Genomic DNA, 25546 nt, shown 5'->3' on the forward strand with positions numbered 1-25546 from the left:
GGTCCACATTTTTTTTTAGACTGCAATATATCCGGGATCGGCTAATAGTTTTGGTTGAGTAAAGCTACACTTACGGTACCGGTTTTAGGCGCACGTAGTTTGAACGAGCGCATCTGAGTTCCATATAGGCCTTTTTTGCTCATCATTGCTGCTCCGTACATATCTCTGCGCTTACTTTTTGTGCGTCTTTTTCGTTCCAAGCTTAATTTTGACGCCTTTTTCGTTGTACTATATATATACGTGCACTATAGAAGGCATCGAATCGTCTAATTTGACGAGACGAAAGTGGCCAGATACCCAGATACACATATCTCGCGAACTCCAAATCGATCTGAAGTCTCCAAAGAAGGCCTGTTGTTCAAAACTTTACAGACATTCTGCTGTCTTGCACGATGGGTATCCAAGCGTCAGGGCTTGAGCTATCCTATTTGGCCATGTGGTAGTGGCGGTCGGCTTGGTTCAACACAGCACCACATTTAAAGCGAAGCTTTCTTGGCCTCTTCGCTCCGCTTTGCGGCTACAGGCTGCTTGGCTTGCACGATGGCCCATGGTCCCGCACACCATGCAGACCGCGGTAGCTCGGGAATACCAGGAACGCTATTAATTAAAGCAACGTTTTTTTTTTTTGCGAATCCTTCCGGACTTTCCTGACCGTGGCCGCTGGGTGCTGCGCTGCTGTCTTGACGAATAGAACGCACTTAAAGAAAATAAATAAAGTTTAATTACCTGCTCGACGTTGGGATCAAACGTCGGTCCCGCAGTGCAGCAGCACGACGTTCTATAGCCAATAGGCCACAATCGCACGCACGCTGCGCCATCGCAAACCAAGCTCTTCGAGATCACCGCCACGCGTGCGTCGCGATGTGTAGCACTGCAGGTGCGCGAGAGCACACGCGGGCGCCAATGTCCTTTACGCCAAAGGCGCAGGAATGAAATGCACAAATTCGTAGCATTTTATTAGGTAACAACTTCACGAAAGCTTCGCTTCACGTAGACTCCAAAATGTGCTTCGGATCTGCTTATTGTTTTATTTATTTATTTACTTAGTTAGTTGGTTAGGTAATTAGTAGTTAGTTAGTTGGTTAGTTAATTCGTACTTAGTTATTTGGTTAGTTAGTTAGTTAGTTAGTTAGTTAGTTAGTTAGTTAGTTAGTTAGTTAGTTAGTTAGTTAGTTAGTTAGTTAGTTAGTTAGTTAGTTAGTTAGTTAGTTAGTTAGTTAGTTAGTTAGTTAGTTATACCTCAGATGTCCCGTTTGAGGCACTTACATGGGGGTGGGCATATCTAGCGGGTAATATTTTAACGCGAGAGCGTTAAGGGCCCCGTGTAGCGGAAAATCCGGCGTCGGTGTTCAGCGTCGGACGTCGCTGCAGCAAAAGGAATTTCGAACCAGATTACGAACCACGCATACCCAGCCACTTTTCTACCTCCAAAGTTGCTCATCCCTTGTCTTTCATTATTTTTACGAAGTTATTCCTCGGAATTTTGAGAATGGCAGCCCCCAAACAAATGTAATGAAAAAAAGAAAAAAAAAACACCGACAGCGCATATCTTTTATGTTAGCTCTTTTCAGGCTGAAATATTAAAAGCGCGAATCAATAACAGAAGATCGACCCACGCAAGAGGCCGCGTTTGTACCAGAAAGCTTCCCTTCGTGTATAGCGTTCGCCGCCAGCGCCTCCCTGTGAAGGTTATGGTTACATAAGCTGCAGTGACCGGGAAGCATGAAAATCATTCAGGGCTCTTTGAATGCTATCGAGTTCCGCTCTTGAAAGCAAAGTTTAAGCCCCCCCCCCCCCCCCCCCCCCCAATGCTATAAATATATAATATGCATGGTGGAGTGGTGCACAGCTTCGGCTGGAAGATGATTCAGTCCCTCATTGCTTGAATAAAGAAGTGCAGATGAGCGTCGGTGCGAGTTGCAGGGGAATAAATGGCCTTTATGTGGATATGACGGAATGAAGTGCGATGCACAGGTGGGATGTTAGTCTGATGTAGGAGTGAGTGGTATGAGAAAGGCATGTCCTTACGGTTTTGTGGCGCTGCTAAAGGGTTGGAAGATTCAGTGACGACATAATTATAGTGACGCTAGTGTGGCAAGAGTAGTCGGAATGAGCAAACCTTACTGGGCGAATCTTTGTAGAATCCAGTGATATTGAGAGGCTAGATTGGTATCGGACCCAAACTAGAGCGCACTGGAATGGGGGAGCGGGCCCAGCGGCCGCCTTGGCAATCGCCGAGGGCGATGCGAAAGACGCTGAAATTGCGGCGGCGCTGCAGTCGCCTCAGGGAGAAGAAAGAAATTAGATGGGAAAATCTGTGCGATAACACAAAGAGCAGCGCCTTGCTATTTGAGGCTCGAACCGGTTGCGTAAGAACAAAAACATACTGGAGCAAATATTCGCAACAAGATGAGGCATGTGTGTGCTGCAACGAAAACCCGGAGACCACTCAGCTCATCCTAATGGAATGCGAAGGGATTCACCCAGTGAGAACCGTAGGTAACGTACACCGTCCAGAAGCGCTTGGTTTTAACGTTGACGGAAGCGTCAACCGGTCAGCAGTCGAGATCGATTGAATAATGGTGGAAAAAAAAAGCAGGAAAGAGATTGATACAACCGGATGTCTTGCAGTCATAGTTAGCGGTACAAGGCAGATTTTGAAAAAAAAAAAGAAACTTTAAGGAAATGTATACAAAAATACTAGAAAAAAAGCATGTATAGCATACCTGATTAAATCAAGGAGGCTAGGTGACTATTTGTCACCGCCCCGTTTCAAAGAGAATGACATTAAATTATTATTATTATTATTATTATTATTATTATTATTATCATCACTACTACTACTACTACTACTACTACTACTACTACTACTACTACTACTACTACTACTACTACTATCCTGAAGCTTCGGCGGTTTCAGCAGCGCCCATTGGCTGAGATCGTCCGGCCGGCGCGCGGTGCCGCTCATGCAGGTGAAGGCGACGGTGGCGCCACCAACTTTTCAATAAAGAAAGCCTCAGCAGGGAGCCCACACCACATCACACATCACATCACACTTCGACACCACATGTGCTGCAATTGCCGCCATTCCAATTAGGAATGAATAAGCGTTTGTGAAAGAAACTCCTACTCGCAGGTGGCTCAGTAACGTTTCGGCCCGTCGGTTATGATCAGGTAAAAGTTGTAATGTCATATGCGGGTCCATGGCATATAGGCGCCGGTTGGTGAACTCCGGTGTGTTCCATTTTCTCACGGTAATAATATGGGCAAGACCACTGAAGTGCCACGCTGCATCCGTTCTAAACAATTGTATCGAGGTGCTCTCACATTCATCATGTGCCTCATGGGTAGCTTTGTCGACACTTTCATTGCCAGTAACGTTGCAGTACCCAGGTAGCCACTAAAATACGACGTCGTGGCCTCTGTCCACCGCTTGATGGTAGCGCATTAGCGTTTCTGCTACCAGTTGTTCGTGTGGGCTGTGGCACAGAGCTGATAAGAGTGATTGCAGGGCTGCCTTTGAGTCACAGAATATAGCCCAGATGATAATAGTTGCTTAAGGATATTGCATAGAGTGACATTTGTGGTGTGCTTAGTGTCCTTTAGCAGCTTGGAACTGATTCCGTTGATGCCAACCGAAGATATTAACTGAAGTGATTCAATTAATTTGGTGGTGCTCTCTGCTTCGAAGGTTATACGGGGCATGTTTGGGTGATTAAGGTAGGGACACTCTGGGAGGTCAGCGTTAGGTTCAAAGGTGGACACGGAGGAGAATACAGAGTTGAGTGCTCGGGACACGTTATGGTCAGGAATACGCTTATTGTCGTTATCACATATTGGTAATGATCTTTATTTATCTGGGTTAATGTACATCCATAATTGTCTGGGTTCGTTTCGCAGCATGTCAGGCAGAGTGGTTGAGTAAAAAGTACGTTTAGCTGTCGCGGTTAGTGAGTCGAAGCTTTTTCACTGGTGTTATATGTCTCCCAATAACCAGGAGGACTATCTAAACACAAACAAAATGGAGCCGAGGCTTGTGCTGAGTGGTGGAAAAGACAGAGGCTTGAAAGAAACATCGAACGGAGCAGGAGAGTCCTCTGCACGCGGCGAAGCGGTTCGAAATGTGACAGCGTCCTTGCAGAACACCAAAGGACTTAAACAGATTCCCACAGCGCGTGGTGCCCACATAATTTTTTCTGTCTTTCTTTTTTCACAGTGAAGTTGTTAAGGAATAATTTGCCCACTATCGTGTCCGCGTGTAGAAAAAACTCCCGAAGATAGGGCAATACCGGGCCGACCCTTGGCGGAGGTGCAGTTCGTGGCCCATATACACAGCTTCGCCGGTCATCCTTCTTCACAGAGTGGAAGGGTACTGGGTTTTCTTCTTCGTTTTAGAGCGCAGCTCTTTGGCGTCCGTTCCTGGGTTTCACGTCGTCGTCGGCGTTGTCGTCGGCCTCGTAACCAGCTCCGCCCCCCTTTCATCCCCCCAGCGCTAGCAGCGACCGACTGATACCGCTGGATGCCGCTGACGCCGCTAGAGAGTCAAGATAACGTGACTGCATAGAACACCGTCGCCGCCATGCAGAAAGAGGAGGAAAGGGTCCCCCCCCCCCCCCTGTTCTTGTGTGGCGGATAGGGTGCTCTTCAGTTGCCGACGCGCCGGTTATTTCACGTAGGCCCCGGCACGTCGACGAATACGTGACCACCTTCCCACGGCTAGACCTAGTTCTTAGCGCTGCGGAAGCGAGGGTATCATATTGTTTGTGTCGGCATCGGCGGCGTTGTCCCTGAAACCAACTCCGCAGCTGGGGTTGACTCACTATCGGCGTCAGCGGCATCAGTCAGTCGCTGCTTACTCTTCCCTCCTCCCTTTATCGTGTTGTCCGCTTGCTGCGCGCGCTTCTGCCCCCATCGTTTGCCGCTGGGTGTACACGCCGCCCCCCTCCCCCCTCTTCCTGAGAGTCTCCGGTTGTCAAAGCGCCGGCTCGAACTTAATTCCCTTCTTCGCTCCTCCTCCAATGCAACCCCTGTGCGGTGGCAATCAGAGAGCCAGATCGGTGGCGGCGGATCTGTATATGTGCACCGCCCGAGCCGAAATTGCCGCTGCCGTTCGCCCTGTGCGGTGGCAATCAGAGAGCCAGATCGGTGGCGGCGGATCTGTATATGTGCACCGCCCGAGCCGAAATTGCCGCTGCCGTTCGCCACTGCGAAATTATCTGCCAGTTCTTTCTTAGCCATGAGCGAGACGACCGATGGAAGTCCTCCGTCTGCTGCTGCTGCTGCTGCTGCTAAACAAGCTGCCAGAGCAGAGGCCCAGCGCCGTCGCCGTCAGAATCCAGAGGTGCGTGCCGCCGAAGCAGAAGCTTACCGTCGCCGCCGTCGAGATGATCCAGGAGTACACATATATCAGTCTATTTCTCCGACCACAAAGCTTCCTTCATGACTGTCAAGAACTGTTAGTGGAGTCTTTGTTAAAGGAATACGTGTGAAAAAAAAAATTCTGTGATAGCGCATACATGTGTTGCTCGATTTCTTTGCCTCAATCTATCGAAAAGGTGAAACAGCTTATTTGCTGCGCTCAAATTTCGCATTAGGAAGTAACGTAATCGTCGGTAATTTTTTCTTCTGTCTGTCTGTTCGGAATTACGAATGTATCTTCGTGAAGTAGACCATTTTTTATTCGCGGAGAGCGTGTTCCCCGGGAGGGCGTTCATAACCAGGGTAGTAAACTCGCCTCTCTGGGAAGGAGTCGCTCCTGAAAGATACTTATTGAGCAATCTCGACATGGGCCTCTCGCTCGCGCTAAGAGACCGGCGCAAACTCTTTGTCGAGACCGTAGCCGAGTGATGACGACACTATTCCTGGTGAAAGCATAAAGTTTGATCATGGAAACATCTCGAACTCTATGTCACCGGGCTGAAGATATGTACATTCGCATGGTTGTTAAGAATATAAGCATCTTCGAAAAATAACGTTGACAATAATATATCTAGCTGTTAAAGAAAGAAGAAAGAAAATGAATAATGTCTCTAGGAGAAAAAGTAGGAAAAATCTAATGATGTTCAAAAAATAATAACAAACTATGCATCACGGCGCCCCGTGGCCTAACACTTTTTCTTCATCCTTCAAACCAAGCGTCTAAACATAAGAAAGTAGAGATAGAGAGAGTGAGGGAGAAAGTATGCGTGTGCCTATATACGCGTGCGTATGTGTGCGTGTATACATTTTTTTTTAGAATTGATTGTGGGTGTTTGCTCCCGGAAATGTGAATAGTTGGCTCTGAGTACGTGTACATTTTTTTCAAGCTTGCCTACAACTTATATTGCAGATTTTCTACACCATGCTAGTTGCAACGGGTGCATCTCACCTCAGCTCTACGTTTCACTCAACAGGTGAGATTACCACATCGCTTCCTCATGCTTAGGAGCTGCCCACTTTTGCGGTCACTCTATTATACAGACAGTTATGGTTGGTGTGATGCGCTCTTGCAGTCGTTTATTGTTTGTTGTGGATGCTATTGCAGCTTTGCGGAATAGTGAAAGAAAATTAAGGCAAATTGCGGAAGAGGCTCTATTACATCGTGCATGTATGCCGATGCACTGGGTTCCTCCCCCGTAGAGACATGCCAGCACTCCCTCACTCCGTTCGCAGCTCCCTTTCTCCCCGCGTTATTGGTTTGATTAGATAACACCCGCCCTTGCAGGCTATCCTGAATCCGGCCCGGCTTCCAGAAAAGTTTTGGGCTGAGCCACTCACTGATACGACATTCTTGGGTTGTTGCAACATATGTGTCATTTGGTATATATTTTAGCTGTTGAGCCTCGGACACGTACGTCTCTCTTTTTTATTCTTTGCAGTGGGCTTCACGCTGATTCTCTTGCTGCTTATTCTGTCCAGCTTTTGCATCGTATTCTCCATGGTTCTGCTCTTGGGCCTCTTTTCCGTAAGTTGTCTTTTTGTAGGATTGAACTGACTGTTTAGCAGAATGCTGAAACTTGTGACTAAGCCCTGTCAACTGGTAACCGCACAAGCTATCCCAGTGTATTCATTGATTCGAGAGTTTTATGAAAGCTTAGACGCCGCAACTTCACTCAATTTTGCAAAGATGTGCGTGACGACAATAGGGAAATTTAGCCCGTTCGTGAACTATTGCCGTTTACGGAATGCCATAAACGTGTCGTGCAGGGGGGTCATCTTGTAACGCCGAATCCTATTAGAATCAGCACACAAAGTGAAATTTAAAGACCATCTTATGCTTGTAGATTAATTTATGCGATTTACCGTCCCAAAGCAACACTGCTGCCGTAGGCAGACGCCGTAGGGGGAGTTCCGTATTAATTTTGATTTGAACCTAATTCAAAGTGCACGACGTTGTTTCTTTTCGTTTCAATTCGCCCCCATCGAACCACCGCAGCCCGGGATTGAGCCCTTGACCTCGGACTCAGCAGCCACCGCGGCAGGTGGCCCTGCTAGGCTTAGTTGCTGGTGCAAAGACGTCCGTAGAAACAACCATTAACATATAGTGACTTTCTTCCATTGTTCTTATCAGGAACGCCCATACAGCATAAGAGCCTTCTTAACACGTTTTTCTTGCACCAAACTTCAGGGAGGCCGAGCGCGTACTGCGAGCGGCCAAACTGCAAGGCAGAAAAGTAAGAATCAAGTGGTTCCCGGCGCACGCGGGCGACGCGTCGGAACTCAGTGAGAACCACAATGAGACGACAAACGCAGCGGCGCGAGCGCTAACCAACTGCGCCCCGGCGACAGACCGTTCGACGTGGTTCGGAATCAAGGACCGCATGGCGGACTACAACGAAATCACGAAGGCCTACAGCCTGGCTCGCCGGACTCTCCCACCCCCGCACCCGAGGCTGAGTCGAGCGGAGGCGGTACTACTAAAACAGCTCCAGACCGCATCGCTATCCGAGCCCGGGAGTGATGCATCGCATGTACCCCGACACATACCCGACCGATAAGTACAGGGCCTGCCGGAGGGAGACGGCAGATTACACGCACATCTTGTGGGACTGCATCAAAAATCTAGAGGAAGCAAGATCAAGAACGATCCCGCCGCGGCTTGAGGCAGCCACGAATAGCTACGACCAAGACCAAGCTCTGGGCCGTCCATCAGGTCCTTGGGGCGCTCGTAAGGCAGGGACCCAGCGAGACAGCAACGGCGAGCGGAGACCCGCGCCGAGCAACGGCAACCTCGTAGATGACGTAGGCTGATGACGTAGGCCCTCGTCGCGGCGCGCGAGCGCCAATCTTCAGGCACAAATAAAGCTGGCTGCAATCCAATCGATGATGGCGAGGTCTTTGAAAACGCGTACAGATTCCGTTAACTGTTACCACAGGTTACAATACAAACATTTCTTTTTTCTTGGAGGACGGAAGAAGTTGTGTTATCTTCAAGGAAACTTTGCACTTCCTTCGGCGCCAACACCGCCACCATCATCACCATCTTCATCGTATTCACGGGCATCTCCATTCACAGCCGCCGCCACGAGCGTCATCGTATTCGTTATCAAACATCACAATCACTACATTTTCCCTCGGCGCAGGACAATCGCCTCCTGTTGCTTCCGTGGCTCGCCTTCGTGTCCATGACGACCGTACTGGACGTCGCGCTGTCGCTGTACTTCATCACGGATCTGGTGAGTACTGGTCTCGGTCACGCACACCTCCTTCCGGAGCAGCCGGCTGGCCGGTGACGATCCCTCACTCGTCCCAGACACTTGTTTATATACTAACGCAGCACAGTGCCCGGGCACCGTCTTGGCGTTCTGGCTCGATGAAAGACCTCATACCGATTGTAAATTCGAGAGCTCACGCTGACAAATCCTAATGCTCACACTAGCCCATCGTTTTTAAATCATGTTACTAGGAAGCATCGATTTCGCAGATTCATTATTAATAAGTATAACTGGTGTGCGGTAGTTTCTCTGTGGGTTATATTCCTTTTATGCGCAGTGATTTAATGCTGTTTGCGTTGTTGTAAGTTTTCACTTGCGCACGTCGTAAACCTTTTTTTTTCTTTTGTGCCAGAAGTTAGCTTTTTGGCATAGACGAGTATTTAAATGAATGCGTGGACGCCCTCCTCTGGTAGAAATTGCCGTAACGGCTTAGCGTACTTATTGTCAATGAGCCAATGCCAATAACTGTCTAATTAATTCGTTGGTGTAGCTTAGCATCTTTTAGAATCCTCTATCGTAGCTCTCGTTCTTGTGCCTATAGCCACAACAGGTGGAGAATGCCTGCTGTGCACTTTGTGTCAGTTGGAGCAGCACACTTTGAATTAGTTTGAACTGGTTCTTTAGATGCTTGACCGTAGGGCCAAGAGACGGAAAGTGTAAGGACCGCCTCAGCCCGTAGTCTTCGAAGAAAGACTCCTCCCGTCTGATAAAAAAAAATGATAATCAGGGGAAGGCAGCAGGTACTCAGAAGGATTAAGGCGCGTGTGTCCCGATGGAGAAACAACTTTTGGCCTAAAAGAATAGAATGGGGACTTGGGGGGGGGGGGGAGAATGTGAAGATAGGATTGCTGGTGTGCAGTTAGTGTATATTTCTCTCCGCTAGATCGTTGCGCTTGTGCTGACCGTGGCCCTGAACCGAATGTACGTAGACTGTAAATGGGGATAACCTGTGAAGAGTGCGTATCTCTGAGCGAATTCCTGAGTTTTGAAATCGTTCTTAAAACGCTGCACAGCGCTGAGTCAACGTAGATTTCGACCACACTAACGCTTTCAAGCATATTGGTCGCCTTTGACTGTCCATACGCGTTTTACACCTATACTGTGTTATACGTATAAGCTACTACACTGTTATTTTATGTTATTACTATATTATGATTATTTTTTTTTAGATTTGACTTTGACTTCGTGTTCTTGCGTTTTTCTTAGCTATCCTGTGTTCATTAAAATTTACCACCGCGTTGTAATGTGCGCATTATGTCAATTAGTTTTGTCTGACGAAGTCCCCCTGACAGCTTTCTATCTCTGGGACCTCCGAATGGTACCAGTTTCACTGCCTGTGATGCTAACAAAAATGAATAAAACTTAAAATGAAAAAAAAAAGAATAACATTGCTGATGCTTTGCTTGCGTTCCTTTTTTAGTTCATTTGTGCAAGTTCATTCGAGTCGACTTTGGTTGAACTACGCCAGTATTCTCTTGCGCAGCGACTCTACACCTTCACTAGGGCATGTTTTCACCGTATAATAAACATCAAACAAAGAGCGACATACGCCATACGCACCGTGAAACGGTCGTTCTGAATCACGCCGACGCAACAAGATACTTTCCGCCAGCCGCTTGAATCAGTACTGACAAACAGATGTTGTCGAAAGAGCTGTTAGGACACTAGGCGAAGTAATTTTAGTGGTGACTCATTTTACAATATCTGTGTTGAGCTAGTCGCAACAGCGCCACAAGTATACACCTCGGTGGTAGCTGGTCGTTGCATTGATGTCTTTGTTCGTACTGCACTGTTTTCTTGCGTGTTTATTGTGGCCTAGACACTGTCTATTTGTGCGATGCATGCAATCCTGCTATAGCCCTGCTTGAGGGCTCCAATATGTCTAAAGAAAGAAAGAAACAAACAAACTTGACCTGGACAGCTCATTACCTGAATACAGATTTTACATATCAGCATGATTTCTACTGCAGATTCTCTTTTCACCGATATTAAAGGTTCCTCTACATTTCTAACAATGTTGTTCTGATATCATTTTTTAACTCTACTTTTATCAGTTATTCCCCTGTTGATTATTATTGTTATTATTTTACAGAAAGTCGACGGTTTTGTGATCGCCATGTACGTTGTCGACTACACCTTGTGCTCAATAAATGTAAGTGATCGGCTTATCCTTGCTGATAAAAGAAGTCTCTGCTGAGCTAGCGCGTTCATTGCTTTGCGATGCCAGTATAAAGCTGACATAGGCATGCCAGAACGTTTTCTGGGTGACCATGCCTGTTCCGCATGCTCCAAAATGTCTAACGAGACTCGCCTTTTTTAGTGAACATGCCGCGGTTCGCTCACAGGATTTAACGTTCCAGAGCAACACGCTGCAATAGAAGGCTACGAATTAGCGTTGACCACCTCGGGTTATTTTAACGTGCGCTCGGTCATCGATGCACAGGCGCTTTACGCGCCTCCATCAGCTGCCAAGGCCAGGAATCGAACCCGCGACTTCCCGCTCGGCAGCCGAGCGCCGCTGCCACTGAGCAACCAGCGGCGGATGCATGCGGCCGTGTAGTTTGTTATTCGAATCTTCGGTTACCTGAACGTTCAGGAGTCAGTTGCGTACAGCTTGCGCCACCATTAACAAACCTTTCATTGGCAGATTGCGGAAAGAGCGTCACCTGGGTGACTGAAAAATTACAATGCCTCATCCCGACATTCCGCCCGAAGACAGCTGACGAAGTCATAATGGCCGTGTCAGAGCCAAATTGTAAATAAATATATTTCGCAAGATCATTCCGAAAGTACTGCATTTGAAACAAGCTCGACAGAATTGATGGCAGAGAATTATCTCTTGAAAAAAAGGTGTGCAAGCAAATACAGAATCATTCCGTTGCAGATTATGGCCAGTATTGAACATTTGACACAGGATCGAACATTTGAGGTGTAATCAGGCACGTGTAAGCATGACTATTGCGATTTTTGTCGAGGGGCAAAAAATATTCAGCTTCATATTGTGGGAAGCTGCTTGCTTAACGGTTTTATTTGAGGAACTGTCGCGTCCGTTTTTTGTGCCCTAATTCTTGTGGCCCTGCACTTAAAACCTAAGGTAAGCGTGTTGATTCGATTAAACTATACAGTAGTTGCCTTACTATACTAGTTGTAGTTTTACATATAGCATTTTGCACAGTTTACAAACATATCATCTGCAACGTCAGTGCATCTCTCTGTAGATATTGAGTATGATTTCACTTTGCAAGTGCTGATCCAGTTACTGCTAATTACTGACACAGACACTCCGTAACAGATTTCGAAGCCGCAAGGGTAGCTGCGGAAAAGAAAGCACTCGCTTCTTGGACTTTTCATTCTGCTGGCGGCGGTCACCGTTGTTTCGCACCTGCCTCCACGCCGCCAAGCTGTTCGAAGTTATGCAGCATAAAAAGCGCTATTTGCGAGAATATTCCACGGCAGCTGCAGGTAATATAGTCATCAGTTCACCACAAGGAATCATCTAGACAACAACCCTGCGAACAACGTGGCTGTTGCCACAATAAAGTTTTTACTCACACACTAACTTGTCATGCATGAAGCATACAACGGTGCATGCGCTGAACAATGGCTTACATCTACAGGATTTACAATGAATAGCGAGCCACCCATCGCGTGCATTTCTGACATTGTTATTCTGTTCTCTTAAGTCGATCATTATGGTCCGTCCGCCCGATATACTTCTTACCACAAAAAAGGGGGATCCCATAAACGACATTGCTAGTGCAGGGAACGAAGGGGATATTGTGTTTATTTTCACACTCCTTTGGTCTCCTATCGCCGCAGCATATGATAGCAGAGCCATGAAGTTCTTGAGAAGTCGAAGAAAAGCTACTGTTATTTTTTATCGTTCTGCTACTTTTCCTCAGGTTATGGGATCTTTCAGATTATGCGAGCGCATAAAGTTGTGCTCTGGAAAAATAGACCTTTGTTGGTAATTTGTGCATTGTGTACCGTCTTGTCCTTGCTTTTGTGGACATTCCGTTTGCATTACACAACCCTAAGTTCTTGCGCTGTTTCCAGTGTTCTAGAGACGAATAGTCTTCACCGGAAATTTTTTTATTATAACACCGCGCTCAGAGAATTGTATGCCTTTATATATAGGCGAACAGCAATGCTCAGCGCTTTGAATTATGATAAAATTTCTCTCTTTTGACTGCATTTTTCGTGTGTTCGTTGTAGTTTCATAGCTGGCTTCCCCTTCCCCATTTACTATGCTGTTTTTCCGTCTCAGACTTTTCTCGTCTGCCGCTGTCTACGCGTCCATTACGGAAATAGTTACTGGTTAGTTTCGTGCCACATTTGCACATTTAGTAGACTGTGAGTCAATGGTTTTCGAAGGTTGCGAACGTTTCTTCTTAATTTTCCAACGCCCGCTCATGAGAATGCGAGAGATGAGTGCGTTGCCAAATGCGGGCCCCGATTGCCGAGATCTATCGCACCCTCTTGCGAGCATATTATCGATCTGTAAGCGCCTACCAAAGAGCCGAGCGCTGCTAGCGATAGTCGCCATGCTACCTTAGATGGAAAATTATCAGCTGTTATATGGTCTACACCACTGTTTCGTCTGACGGGTACTAAGTGAAATTAAGAAGCACATTTTGCAATGTCATCATCAGCGCATGTACTGCTCCACCTTGAACTTCAACCTTCACTCAAAGTTACGCGCACTTTGAACATTGGCGCAAGCATATTATGGCTTTGTCATGATGATGATGACAGGGATGAGGATGTCAGCATCCGCATCCCTTTCGAAACTGAGTCGTGACATGTGTTTCCAGCCTCGTTCTGGTGTGTCTAAGCATTGAAATACTTTTATACTCTCTTGCCTGCATATTATTGTCACTGTCTGTGGTTGCGACATAAAAAAACTGGGCCTCTATGTTCCCCCTTATTCTCGCTTAAACCGCAACGTGCGCTTACTGTCGTTTACTTACGCCTAGAAACATAACTACAGAGAGCGCTGTCTGTTTATAAACATTGTTATATCCATAGAACACGTGCAACCTATCAGTGCTTAATATGCCCGTTAAGCATTGAAGCCTAATGTGAAACAATCGCGAAATTATAAATTCGAACACGTAGCCATATAAGACCCCGATCCGCTTTGCGAATGGACAGAAAAGCAGAGCGCCTTATCGATGATAAAGGTGGGACGAACAAATATACGATTATGCAACGTATCTCCGCTGATCTGTTGCACGTTCGGCAGTCCCTGTTCGCTGCATGCTGCGGAATAGCAATATATTATTTTGCCAGAATGTCGAAAAAGAAATTTCGCGTTAGTAGAGGATGTTTGAAAAAAAAAAGACTTCTATTGGTGGGTAAGTACAAATACCTGTAAGCTTGCAGCTGCCTATACAGCGTAACTAAATGAGAAATTAACTAATGTCTTGAACTATCTTAAGATACATTAGGCAAGTATCGCATCGGGTACAATAATTTTGCTTGTATCTTGTACCTGTATATAAAATACTCATCGCCTCACTACCTGGTATCTGTATCATGACACATTTGCAAAGTGTATTTACCCAGCCCTGCCATCGTTCCTTTGTAGTGTCTAAATAAATTCCCAGATACGATGTGTTAACCGATTTAAATTTATCAGGAAACATAGCTTCCCGCATATTTCCCGCAGGCCTTCACCGCCCTAAACCTTCGTGGAGGTTCCAAAGAATTCCTTTCAAACGCGTAAGAATTTTTATTCCTACCCAATGAGGAAACCCGCCCTTCCGTCACGTGACTCGATCGCTTTCAAGGTAGGGCCCGCAGCAGCGAGCGAATTCACCATCGTTCTGCCTCTCGCTTCAACGCGAACTAAGCGGCGAGAACGCAGCGCTCACGAAGCTATCAGTACTCGGCACACTGTGTCCCCTTCGCAGATTACTTTCGCGATAAGAGCCCGCGCGGCCACGCCTAAGGCAGCCGCGGATGGAGTACGGCTGATCATGGTTGATAATGGTTCGCATCGAGAGGAGGCAGCGTCATCTACCACATCTACGTACGAGATTTTTCCAAACGTGGTACTGTTCAGTTACGCCACGTACTACAGCATGCATCGACCAGTGCTTATCTTCCACGAAACAGCAGGACCATCCAAACGTACCATCATATAACATGACTGAGCATTGCTAGTACATGCCTTTTCTATGCTGGCCTCAGTTAACATTTCGGTGTTGCAACTACGCTTCTACGTTTCACGGTTCTTTCGTGGTGTTTCTCGCAAGTACATTAAACTCAGCAAACGACAACGAAACAGCAGGGGATTAGCAGCAACTGCTTACGCGTCATTTAGATCATTCCCACAGGAGATTATGCGTGTAATTTTTCGTTGATATTACAGGCCAATATATATATATATATATATATATATATATATATATATATATATATATATATATATATATATATATATATATATATATATTCAAGTGATGGTTGTTCATATGCTTATTCTGGTGCTTGCACGACAAAACGAGTAAAAGAGTACGCTTTTGGGCTGGTTGGTTCATGATTACGAGCAATAAAAACAGCGCTAAACGACGGGACGAGTGAAGGGACACAGACAACGGCGCTGACTAACAACCAAAGTGTGTTTATTCCGTCAACAAATTCAACAAATTTCAAAAACGGGCAAAAGATAGTCAGTTGTCACTACATTGCAATGAATGCGGCTGCAAGCCATCCTTCGAAGGTGTAACCTATCTGTCAAAATATCGTGATGACCGCGCACGCCTTATATCCGAAGCCTTCCACATTCACGTTAGTGGTGATGCATGTGTAAGCCTCCCGTCCATTTCTCTTCTTCCAAAGGAGATTGCCTTCTTATCACATTATTTGCATCCCCCCTGCGCATGCCCTATCCTGTAGATTCTGTGGTTTCAGATAGCGGCGGAGCATATATATGCTGACTGACGGAATAAACACACTTTGGTTGTTAGTCAGCGCCGTTGTCTGTGTCCCTTCACTCGTCCCGTCGTTTAGCGCTGTTTTTATTGCTCGTAAAACGAGTAAGATCAATCGAAATCTTTTAGTCACGAACTAGAAATAAGCAAACAAAAATCTTCATCCGCCGCGGTGGCTTAGCGGCCATAGTGTTGCGCTGCTAAGCACGAGGTCGAGGGATCAAATCCCGGCAGCAGCGGCGACATTTCGACGGGGGCGAAATCGAAAAACGCCTGTGTCCTGTGCATTGGGAGAACGTTAAAGATCCCCTGATGGTCAAAATTAATTCAGAGTTCCCCTAATACGGCGTGCCGCATAATCAGATAGTGGTTTTGTCACGTATAACAAAAGAATTCAATAAAAAGATCTTCCACAACTTTAGCGTTTATTGTTTTTCATTCGCAACGTACACTCTGTAATGATGAATTAATCATTATTTTATGGCATTGCGCAAGATCGCTTTTCCCTCAGCTATATTTCATAAACGTGGGTGAATGATAGCTGAGTCCTCGCAGACCAATATGTGGGTTTATATTATACGCACATAGGAACAACTAGCGGTAAATGGAGTGCACGCAGCAACTGCTTCCAAAGGCGGCGTTTTCATCTTCGTCTTCCGGCCGCTGCGGTATATTTTGATTAGCTGTAAAACTCTCTAGGGAACATATTGCGCTCTTGGCTAGATCGCCAAAGTTTGCCCCGCAATAAAACTTCCGGCGAGCCAGCCGTAAATTGAGGCAATTTTTTTTTTCAGGCGTCCTAAACACACGCAGTCTCGAAGCCTTTTTCCCAATGGAGCTGTAAGCGGCGGTTTAAGGGAATTCTCACCACTTGCGCGAGGGTTTCTGAAGTGGCTGTGTTTTCTCGTAAAGTCAGGCCTGCGTTCCGTGTTGTAGGGGATGCAACCGGGAGCAGGCCCTGAGGCCGCTTTTGAATAAAGATGTTCGTACCGCCGCCACCACAGCCGCCGCCCAAGCAAGGACTGAGCTCGCGAATTACGGCTATAGCGCGTGTGACTGCGTCGTGGTTCTGCCCGTTATTCCTCGTTTAACCCAGGGCGCAGCCCTGCAGGCACGGCGAAAATCACGGATTCGTTTTAGAATGCAACTAAAGAAAGGGAGAAAACGAAAGAAAGCGGCACTTAAAACGTCGCTTGAAGTGTCTGTACTTTCAACCAGCTTCATATTTCTTCAGATTTAAGCTAGGAATCGTTTTACCCGCCATGATTGCTTAGTGACTGTGGTGTTGGGCTGCTAAGCACGAGGTCGCGGGATCGAATCCCGTCCAGGGCGGCTGCGTTTTGATGGAGGCGAAATGGGAAAATCCCCGTGTACTTAGATCTAGGTGCACGTTGAAGATCCCCAGGTGGCCCGAATTATTCCAGACGCCCCACTACGGCGTGCCTCATATTCGAATCGTGGTTTTGGCTCGCAAAACCCGATCATTTAATTTTAATTTTTAGGAATTGTTTTGATTTTGAGTCTCAAATCGCAATTTCGACAGCGATGTGCTCGATCAATTGTGTCAGAAAATACAAAAAAGGAGGAAAGAAAAAGAAAAAAATTTGCTCTTCGTCCCGACCCCGCGAAAGTGGATGGTCAGCGAAGCTGTTAGAAAACCATTCAGATGCCGTCGATAGTAGTATGAAACGTTCTACTGTTCTGGCTAGTCTTAGCATGACACCGTTGTTAAACATTACGATTTTGCATTCTTCGACGCTCATCGTATTCACGCTGCCCTTCGGGATTCTTTCTGTGGTCTACTCATAGCAGTCTTGCAATGAACTGACTGAGTTGCTAGGCAGGTCTCACTTTTATATATGAAGTTTGATGAGGTCACTCATTGATTTGTATGCTGCTGTTGCCCCTTTCCCACCGGAGCAGTTTATGCAACCGTTATCCTTGCCGGGAAACATAGCGGAGAAGGAACGTGCTTCGCATTGTTCACAGGGCCCTTATCATTCTTCATGCGGTTTTGACGCTTGTTTTGAGCTTTTTTTTATTGAAATGAATATTGAGCCGTGTGTTATAAGCATTCCAGCAAAACTTTTTGTTGGGCTAGTTGGTGCATTACTGAAGTACTATAGCGCCAAACAGACGACACAGGAAGAAGAGACACGGACGAGCGCTTACTGACAACTGATGCTTTGATGGCCCGCGAGCTGAAGGAAGCCTTCCACATTAAAAGGAAGGGTATTGAATGCGTAAGCGAACCATCGAAAATTCTCTATAAAAGTGAGATGTCATTTTTAGAAGCCCATAGTTAAATCTGAGCAGGTTGCTGCGCCGCCCGCGCCTGGTGAACATTCCTAATCTTTTAGTTTTTAAGGGGTACTCCCTCACGGCGGTGTTTGTGTATCACGTTACCATTATCATTTATAGTCATTTGGCCCTGTACACCACGAGTAATCTTCACGAACGTCACATTCACAATCGTTCTATCGCCTTTTGCCCATTTACCATGTGATGTTTTGACAATGCGCGAGTTGCGCCGCCAAATTTGTGTATATATATTGTGTGTTTCCGTCATTAAAGCATCAGTTGTCAGTAAGCGCTCGTCCGTGTCTCTTCTTCCTGTGTCGTCTGTTTGGCGCTATAGTACTTCAGTTATAAGCATGATGCCAAAGGAGATATGCACTCTTTTTTTTTTTCTAGCTGACGGCCATGAAAAATCCCGACCAACTAGAGGCTAACAGCTTCACTGTAAAAGATTGGGTTAAACATGTGAAAACTCGGACGCCTGAGCTGTCTTGAGTGATAACTTCGAATATGTGCTCCTTCCCTTGGCAGTTTCCTTGTTCTTAATGCAGAGTCTTTCGCAGATCTACTGCATAATGTGCGTGGTGTCCCAGTACCAAGTGTACTACGTCAGAGGCCACGTCACGGAGCAGATAAGTCGGCGGGCATCTGTAAGTTGCGTACCTTTTTAATATTATGCAATTTGCACCTTTGTACTCAATGCACGGGCGATCAAAGCTTTCGGTAGGTTCTGGGGCACCTGTCAAAGTTGCAGTATTGCAGTGTTCTCTATACTTCGATTCACCAGCTTCGTACAATACAGTGAAAGCGACGTGTCGTGTCAGCCAATCAAGGAAACGATTGCATGTGCTCTTGCATACGACGTGACGTAGCGGTGACGTGGCGGGTAATATCCGGCGTGTGAAAAAGCTGCGACCAAGCAGTACCCTGCGGTGGTGCGTTAAACGTTGCATGCACGCTCTTCAAGGCCTAGCGAACTGCACGTCTTTTCCTTGAGGAACATATAATTTGCTGAAGATCCTTATACGGATGCTTTGAAAGTGGACTAATGATCAGCCCGTTCTGCAAGTGATAATATTTTTTGCATAATTTAATCACACAACGTTTGCAGAAGATTATGGTGTATTCTAAGGAGTTATGTAAGACTTACAACAACCAAATATATTCGCAAAACTTAAGTGCTAAAACAAAGTGTTTGCAACTTAACTGGAATCAAAGCATGGAACTACATAACTGTGTGCAATTTTAGCGGCGCCAAAACGTTCCTCGTAGCTTGCATATCACTAAAGATAGCTTTAGTGAAGCATAGTAGATATTGAGAGAGCAATTATATACTCAAAATGTTGTTCTTAATGCCAAATATGCTTCAGGAACGCTGCAGTGTGCGCCAATGACATCCTTTGTCGAGCGATCGGTGGCTTCGAAACTTCTGCCTAAAAATGCGAGTCATGTAGTTTTATGCTGACGATAGAGTTTCCCATAAAAATTACAAGGGGCAACTCTGACACTGCGACCACTCAGTTACCACGAGATTTGTGGGCTGTATATGCGAATTTGGCTAAATCTTCGTGTTTGTGGCTTCAGACGTTCTTGTGATGTTATTCATTGCGTTTTACCCTTGTGACTTTCAGCGAGGTCGTATTTTTCTAAACGCATGGAGGCACATGCATAATCATTGCGAACTGCTGCATTTGTAACGCCATGTATTGTTAAAGAAGATCAATTTTTTCAAGCCACGAAATTGTGTAAAGCGATGTCAGACAAATCCATGCGTGTTGTGCCACCCACCATTCTTTCGCTAGCCGAATAACCGCCACAGTTTCCTGCAGACACTACAGCACAGGAGCGACTCTAGTAATATTTGTGAGAAACTCTACAAGTCCGAGCACAGCCATATGTGAGGCATCTATGTGAGTCCTAATTTGAAATTTTTCCACTTCTTCTTCTTATTTTGGTCACTGCCACGCATTCTGAATTTTGTGCACTCACATCCTGACTAGACGGGCTTCTGCCGAGTCATGTGTACAGCTCTCCAAGGTGTTCATAATCTCACGGGTGCGTCGACTGACACGACATCCGGCGCCCTGTCGCGGAGCGCAGCGACCACAGTAATGTAGTGGCCATAGGCGCATGCGTAAAGAGCTTACGGAGCCTCACCTATTAGGCTGTTCTGTTGAGCTCCCCATAGCTCCTGCTTTCCACGCTCTTCCGATGCAAGCAGAAACGCGCGCACGTGCTCCTGCGTGCACCAAGGTTACAAAAGGCTGCTGCAAACGATAGATGAGCTAATAAACAGCAGGGACCATGCCTCGTTCTATGGAATCGCCTAGAATACAATGCTTGGACACCAGCACGCTCTGCGCACTTTCACCTACCCTCGTTACTTTCGCAGGTATACGCTCCAATGCACCGCTCTGACCGACGTACCAGTCGACGCTCCTGTGAGTGTATTAAAATATTCGAGAACTGTATTCCATAATAAGGCGGCCAATAATATTCTCGGGCAATCCCACAGGTGTGATTTCGTACAATGTTGTCGCACATCAAGACGTGTCGTGACACAACTTGTTCGCAGTTGCCCGTGGTGACGACCCAGAATAGGGACGACGGCGCCGACCAAAGCGGTGATCGGCCCGCCTTCGGCTGCATCAGTTCGTGGTACATGCGGTGGCTGTCTCGCAAGACAGTTTTGTCACGTAGTGCTGACACCGTACTGCCGTGCCGCGTCATCGTTCCCGCAGGCACATCCTTCTCGGCTGATGTAGCTGCAGCAGCAACGGCGCTTGCCGCCCCAGGTATCCACCCGCTGTATGTATATATATGCCGCCCGTGCTCTTATATACATTATGCGCACGCGCTTAGTTAGGGGCAACAGGTAACGTCAAGCTACGCGGTTAGGTGATATCAGCATCGAAGAAATTCAGACCCGCCGTGGTTGCTCAGTGGCTATGGTGTTGGGCTGCTGAGCACGAGGTCGCGGGATCGAATCCCGGCCACGGCGGCCGCATTTCGATGGGGGCGAAAACACCCGTGTGCTTAGATTTAGGTGCACGTTAAAGAACCCCTGGTGGTCGAAATTTCCGGAGTCCTCCACTACGGCGTGCCTCATAATCAGAAAGTGGTTTTGGCACGTAAAACCCCATAATTTTTAGTTTCTCAGTGAAATTAACTACAGAAATAAAGGTGAGGGAAAAGTTTGTATCATCGGAAGGTATAGCAGTCTTACGGCAAATAAATAACAAATACGGGTGAGCGCTCAATAAAATATACAGCACCTAATTTACTATAAAAGATAGGAAGGGATGAAGATAAAACAAAATAGCAACATGGATGAAGTCTGGTTGTACAACTTAGCACTCACCGTTGCCAAAGAGAGCACTAGGCCTGCCAGGGGCTGGGGTCGCCAGTAATATGGTGAATCCGCAGCTTTACAGAACACAGGTCTTGACACCATGACTGCGTTTATCGAACTATCGCAGTCGTCCTTCGCCGAGACATGGGCCTATAGCTACGAAGATCGATCAATTAATTGCTTTTTATTAGTGAACTTTTTAATTATTGCTCGAATCGCAAACATGTCACTTACAAAGTTGTAGGGCACCTTAAATAACCTCCAGATCAAGCATTAATTTCGTGAAGTGTGCCCAGTTGTATTTTCCAAGAAAAAACAAATGCCCACGAAATACACGAAAGATGAAATAGATGCGCGCTGGCGCACCACTACATAAGCGCCTTCAAGCAACCTTTGAAAGATGCATTTAAAAGACCGCATTCGTTTACCGACGAATCGTATAAGGCTTCGTCATGTAGGATGGCTCGAGAGGTTTCGCGACCTAACTAGCGTGGTGCGATAATCGTTAGCATCTGCGGACGCAAGAATCTTGAGCTCGATCATGAGGCACTCGGGATAGCTTTAACCTGTGCGTATCACGAAACAAAGCTACAAAAGAAATTCAACCAATGTTAAGAAAAACAGTGCGCGAAAGAGCAAGAAAAAATAAGGCAGCTCTCGGAAGTACAGAAAAGAGCTACTCGGTAGTTTATTTCAATAAAAAATAAACCAAAAGCCCGTAAGGCCCCTCAGTCGCCCACAAAAAAACATCCAAAGGTGCAACTGGTTTACTCTTTTACCATTTCTGCCTATTGAACTCCGGAAAAGAGGCAAAACAAAGGAGCTCTTTACCTATTTCTATCTTTGTCGCAAGCTTTCTTTATATAAGGATAGGGTGACACCATGAAGGTGCGTTAAACGGTCATGCTTTAAACCAGTTTTAAGTGGTTATTTTCCACTGCCACTTATAGCACGTGCTCAAACAAGTCACCATCGTAAGCAATACAGTGCTTGCTTCTTTCCAACACTTGTGCTGTTGCAGCTTTGACCAACGACATTGGAATCTCGCGGCAGACTGTTTATTTTTGCGTTTAAAGCATCCGGTGTGGTAGTTTCGCTGCTATACACGCCATCTTTCACGTTGTCCCACAAGAAGTCCAGCGGTGTCATGTTTGGCGATCTTTCAGGCCAAGGTGCAGGTTCGTGCTGGCCAATCCACTATCCAGGAATAAGGTTGTCAAACCACGCTCGAGACTGACTACTACAATGTGCAAGGAGCATCATCGTGTTGAAACCAGCTCTTCCGAAGGTGCGCAAGTGGAACGTTGCAACTGACGTCGTTCACAGGGCCCTTGAGGACGTCATTGACGTGGCGTTGTGTCGTTAGTGTGTTGTCAAAAAAGACATGTACGATGATACTGCCATCAAAATACCGTACCACACATTAAACGACCGCTGCTATTGGTGTCGTGTTTGTGCCAGCCAGCGGGGACTCCTATCACTCCAGTAGTGCGCGTTGTGAAGATTAACTTGTGCGTTTCTGAAGAAATTAGCCTCATCCGTCCCAATCACGCGAGTGGGAAATTCCGGTTCTTCTTCACATTTCGTGAAAATCTAATTGGGAAAGTTAAGTCTGTTTTCGAAATCTCGGTCTTCAAGTTTTTTATGAAGATGTACACGGTACAGGTGCATAGGACCTTTTTTTTTAAAATAAATCCTCCACACTGATGACCTTGAGGTTCCGGCCTCCGCACTGGCGTCGCGCACACTACCGTGAGGGTTAACATCAAAGAATGCCAAAACATCCGATTTCTTGTGAAGCTACTCGTCTCGTAAAGGACTTCGTACGTTCTAAGTATTCTTGACGCACTAAGGCGTCCTCCACAGTGCCACGTCTGGAATAGCTTGACTGCCTTCCTCTTGTCGCCGTGCGCCGCCGCCAGAGCCAGGATCATTTTAACCTTCTGATCATTGGGGAAGGGCATGGATGTCTCTTGAAGAGCAGGTCACGTACTGGCGTGATACCGTTGAGATCTCCCGTTATTATCTACGCACTGACACGACAAGCAAAAATGATTTACGTAATCGACAACAGCATATGCTGGCCGTACAGACCTGCCAAAATGCATTAGATGGACATAGCCTGCGCGAGGTTCGTTTCTGTTGCTAAAGGGAACGAAAGGAACACAAATTACAGTCCCAAATGCGCCCTCATGGTTTCCCGGCTTTGAAATCCTCCACCCCCCCCCCCCCCCCCTACGGATCCCTTATACGCTTATCAATGCGTCAGCGGCGTGTTCTCATGATACCGCAACCATCACATAGCGTGAAGCTCTGTATCGAGCTGCCGCCGCTACTAAAGCCGTGTATCAGTGGCTATTCGCTTGGCAGCGCTTGAGTAGCGGCTCGCGAGCGCGTATCTATTTAGTATTTTGGATGTTTCGCGCGCTTTTGGTTTTTTCTCGGAAAAACCAACAAGGCAAAGCAGAGCACGAGACAAATGCTTGATTCGGAGGTTATTTGAGGTGATTTACAACTTTTTAATTGGTATGTTTGCGATTCAAGCAATACTTAGAAAGTTAACTAATTAAAAGCAATTAATTTAATAATACGTCGTGATGAAAAAGTACTGGCTGCAGGTGCACACGACTACGGCTACTATGCAGTCGGTACGATTTCTCTAGAGCTCTTGGGCTTTTTAAAAATATTGGTCCAAGTTAACTGGGACACCCGGTTCACGCTCGTGTCATTGCTGACGACTGGTTTGTTCTGCGTTCAATATAGACTTCCGCACTGCCCTTCAAACACCAATCAGCACCAACTTGCCCAGTTTACTATTCCCCCCAGTACTTTCCGCGTTTGGTCGTCACTGATAACCGGCAATGGTAGCCAATAGCAAACATTAGTCAGTGGTCAATACATCCCGCGCTACTGATAGCCATGTACGACTGCGCCATTGATCACGCAGGGCCTGTTCACTTAGCTGCCATATTCTGCTTTGTATTTTAGGCAGGGACGCTGACGAAGTAACTGGCAACGGGGGATCAAACGTCCTAGCCCTCGAGTCTCCCTTTGCCAGAGGCCGTGACGCCGAGGAGTTGTCCACAGGCCGGCAGCTTTTCACGGAAGAGACGTCCCTAGTGCCCTACATCGAACAGAGCGTAGTGCCACCTCCAAGTTGCGAAGGGGTGAGTTAAATTTAAAGAAACGTTAGCGATTCATATCGGACAACACATCGACGTGGTCATTTCATTTCTCTTTTCCCACATATAGTATGTGCTGTTGTGCTCATATCTACTAATCTTATGTCCATCTTTTCCCCTAACTATGTGCAAAGTGACAAACCAAATACTCCTTTTTGTTAACGTCCCCACCTTTTGCTCTTCCTCCTCCATTCCTCTCCTTCTCTCTGTCCAATGTCACATTTCAGTTTAGTGCAGTGAAGAAAAGAAGCAAACAGCACTGAGTGCTATCATCCGCATGGGGCGCGAGCTGTTTGTGCTGAGAGTGTTGCTCTGCTGGTTTTAGAGCGCAGCTCCTAGGCGCCCGTTTCTGCGGCGGGCGTCGGCGTCGGCGTTATCCCTCCTAACCGATCAAACGAACACAGCGAAATATGAAAGCGATTGGAGGAGCGTAGCGGGGGATGAAAAAAGCGGCGAGAGCGAAGGGAGCGCGAGGAGGAAAGCGGAGAAGAAGGGTGCAGCGGAAGCATGAGGCGGAAAGCGGCGGAGGAAGGTATGAAGAAAGGGTGAGAAGAAAAGAGCAGTACCACGCAAGACACGCGCTGGGGCGGCGATGGCTACGAGATGAAACCATAGTAGTGCGCGTCCTCTGGGAGGTCTGTCTGTCTGCGGTGATGGCTGCTGTGAATCGCGCCCAAGCGTCACCCACGCGCTGTTTTCTCGCGATCTCCCGATTAGCGAGGCAGTCACACTATACTTCACTCCGTTTGCAACGTGCCGCGAGAGACACTGTCCGCGCCAGCCAATATATCGCGAAATGAAAACAAGTAGAGAGCTGCGCTGAAATTTCGCATTAGGGAGTATTGTAATCGTAGGTAAATTTCTTTTTCGCCTGCCGCTACAGATCAATGAACAAATTGCCTGAGCGTCAGCAACGTTTTTTTCAGTGTAAGTGTGCCAGAGCTGCCAAATTTTGGCGAAAGCCAACACTTAGTCTGTGTAAAGCAGCTCACTTAAGCCGTCGCGCAGAGACGGTGAGGAGATACCGGGGCCGTTGCCGCCTCAAAGTTGGAAATGGATTCTTATCGTGCTCTTTAGGCCATT

At 46.7% G+C, this 25546-nt stretch overlaps 1 protein-coding gene across 2 annotated transcripts in view; it reads left to right on the forward strand.

The window, feature by feature from the left end:
• Positions 1-25546, forward strand: part of LOC135898830 (uncharacterized) — a 63502-nt gene that overhangs the window by 29973 nt on the left and 7983 nt on the right. Inside the window, exons 2-9 of one of the 2 annotated variants that reach the window (XM_065427991.2) lie at positions 6329-6392; positions 6858-6943; positions 8562-8654; positions 10786-10845; positions 18493-18579; positions 20505-20737; positions 22448-22569; positions 24270-24448. In XM_065427991.2, the coding sequence (XP_065284063.2) occupies positions 6329-6392; positions 6858-6943; positions 8562-8654; positions 10786-10845; positions 18493-18579; positions 20505-20737; positions 22448-22569; positions 24270-24448 (924 nt within the window). The remainder of the gene's footprint in view (positions 1-6328; positions 6393-6857; positions 6944-8561; positions 8655-10785; positions 10846-18492; positions 18580-20504; positions 20738-22447; positions 22570-24269; positions 24449-25546) is intronic. The other variant, XR_010563417.2, reaches the window with a different exon arrangement.

This window comes from Dermacentor albipictus, chromosome 3 (assembly GCF_038994185.2).
Source record: "Dermacentor albipictus isolate Rhodes 1998 colony chromosome 3, USDA_Dalb.pri_finalv2, whole genome shotgun sequence".
Classification (NCBI taxonomy): Eukaryota; Metazoa; Arthropoda; class Arachnida; order Ixodida; family Ixodidae; genus Dermacentor; species Dermacentor albipictus.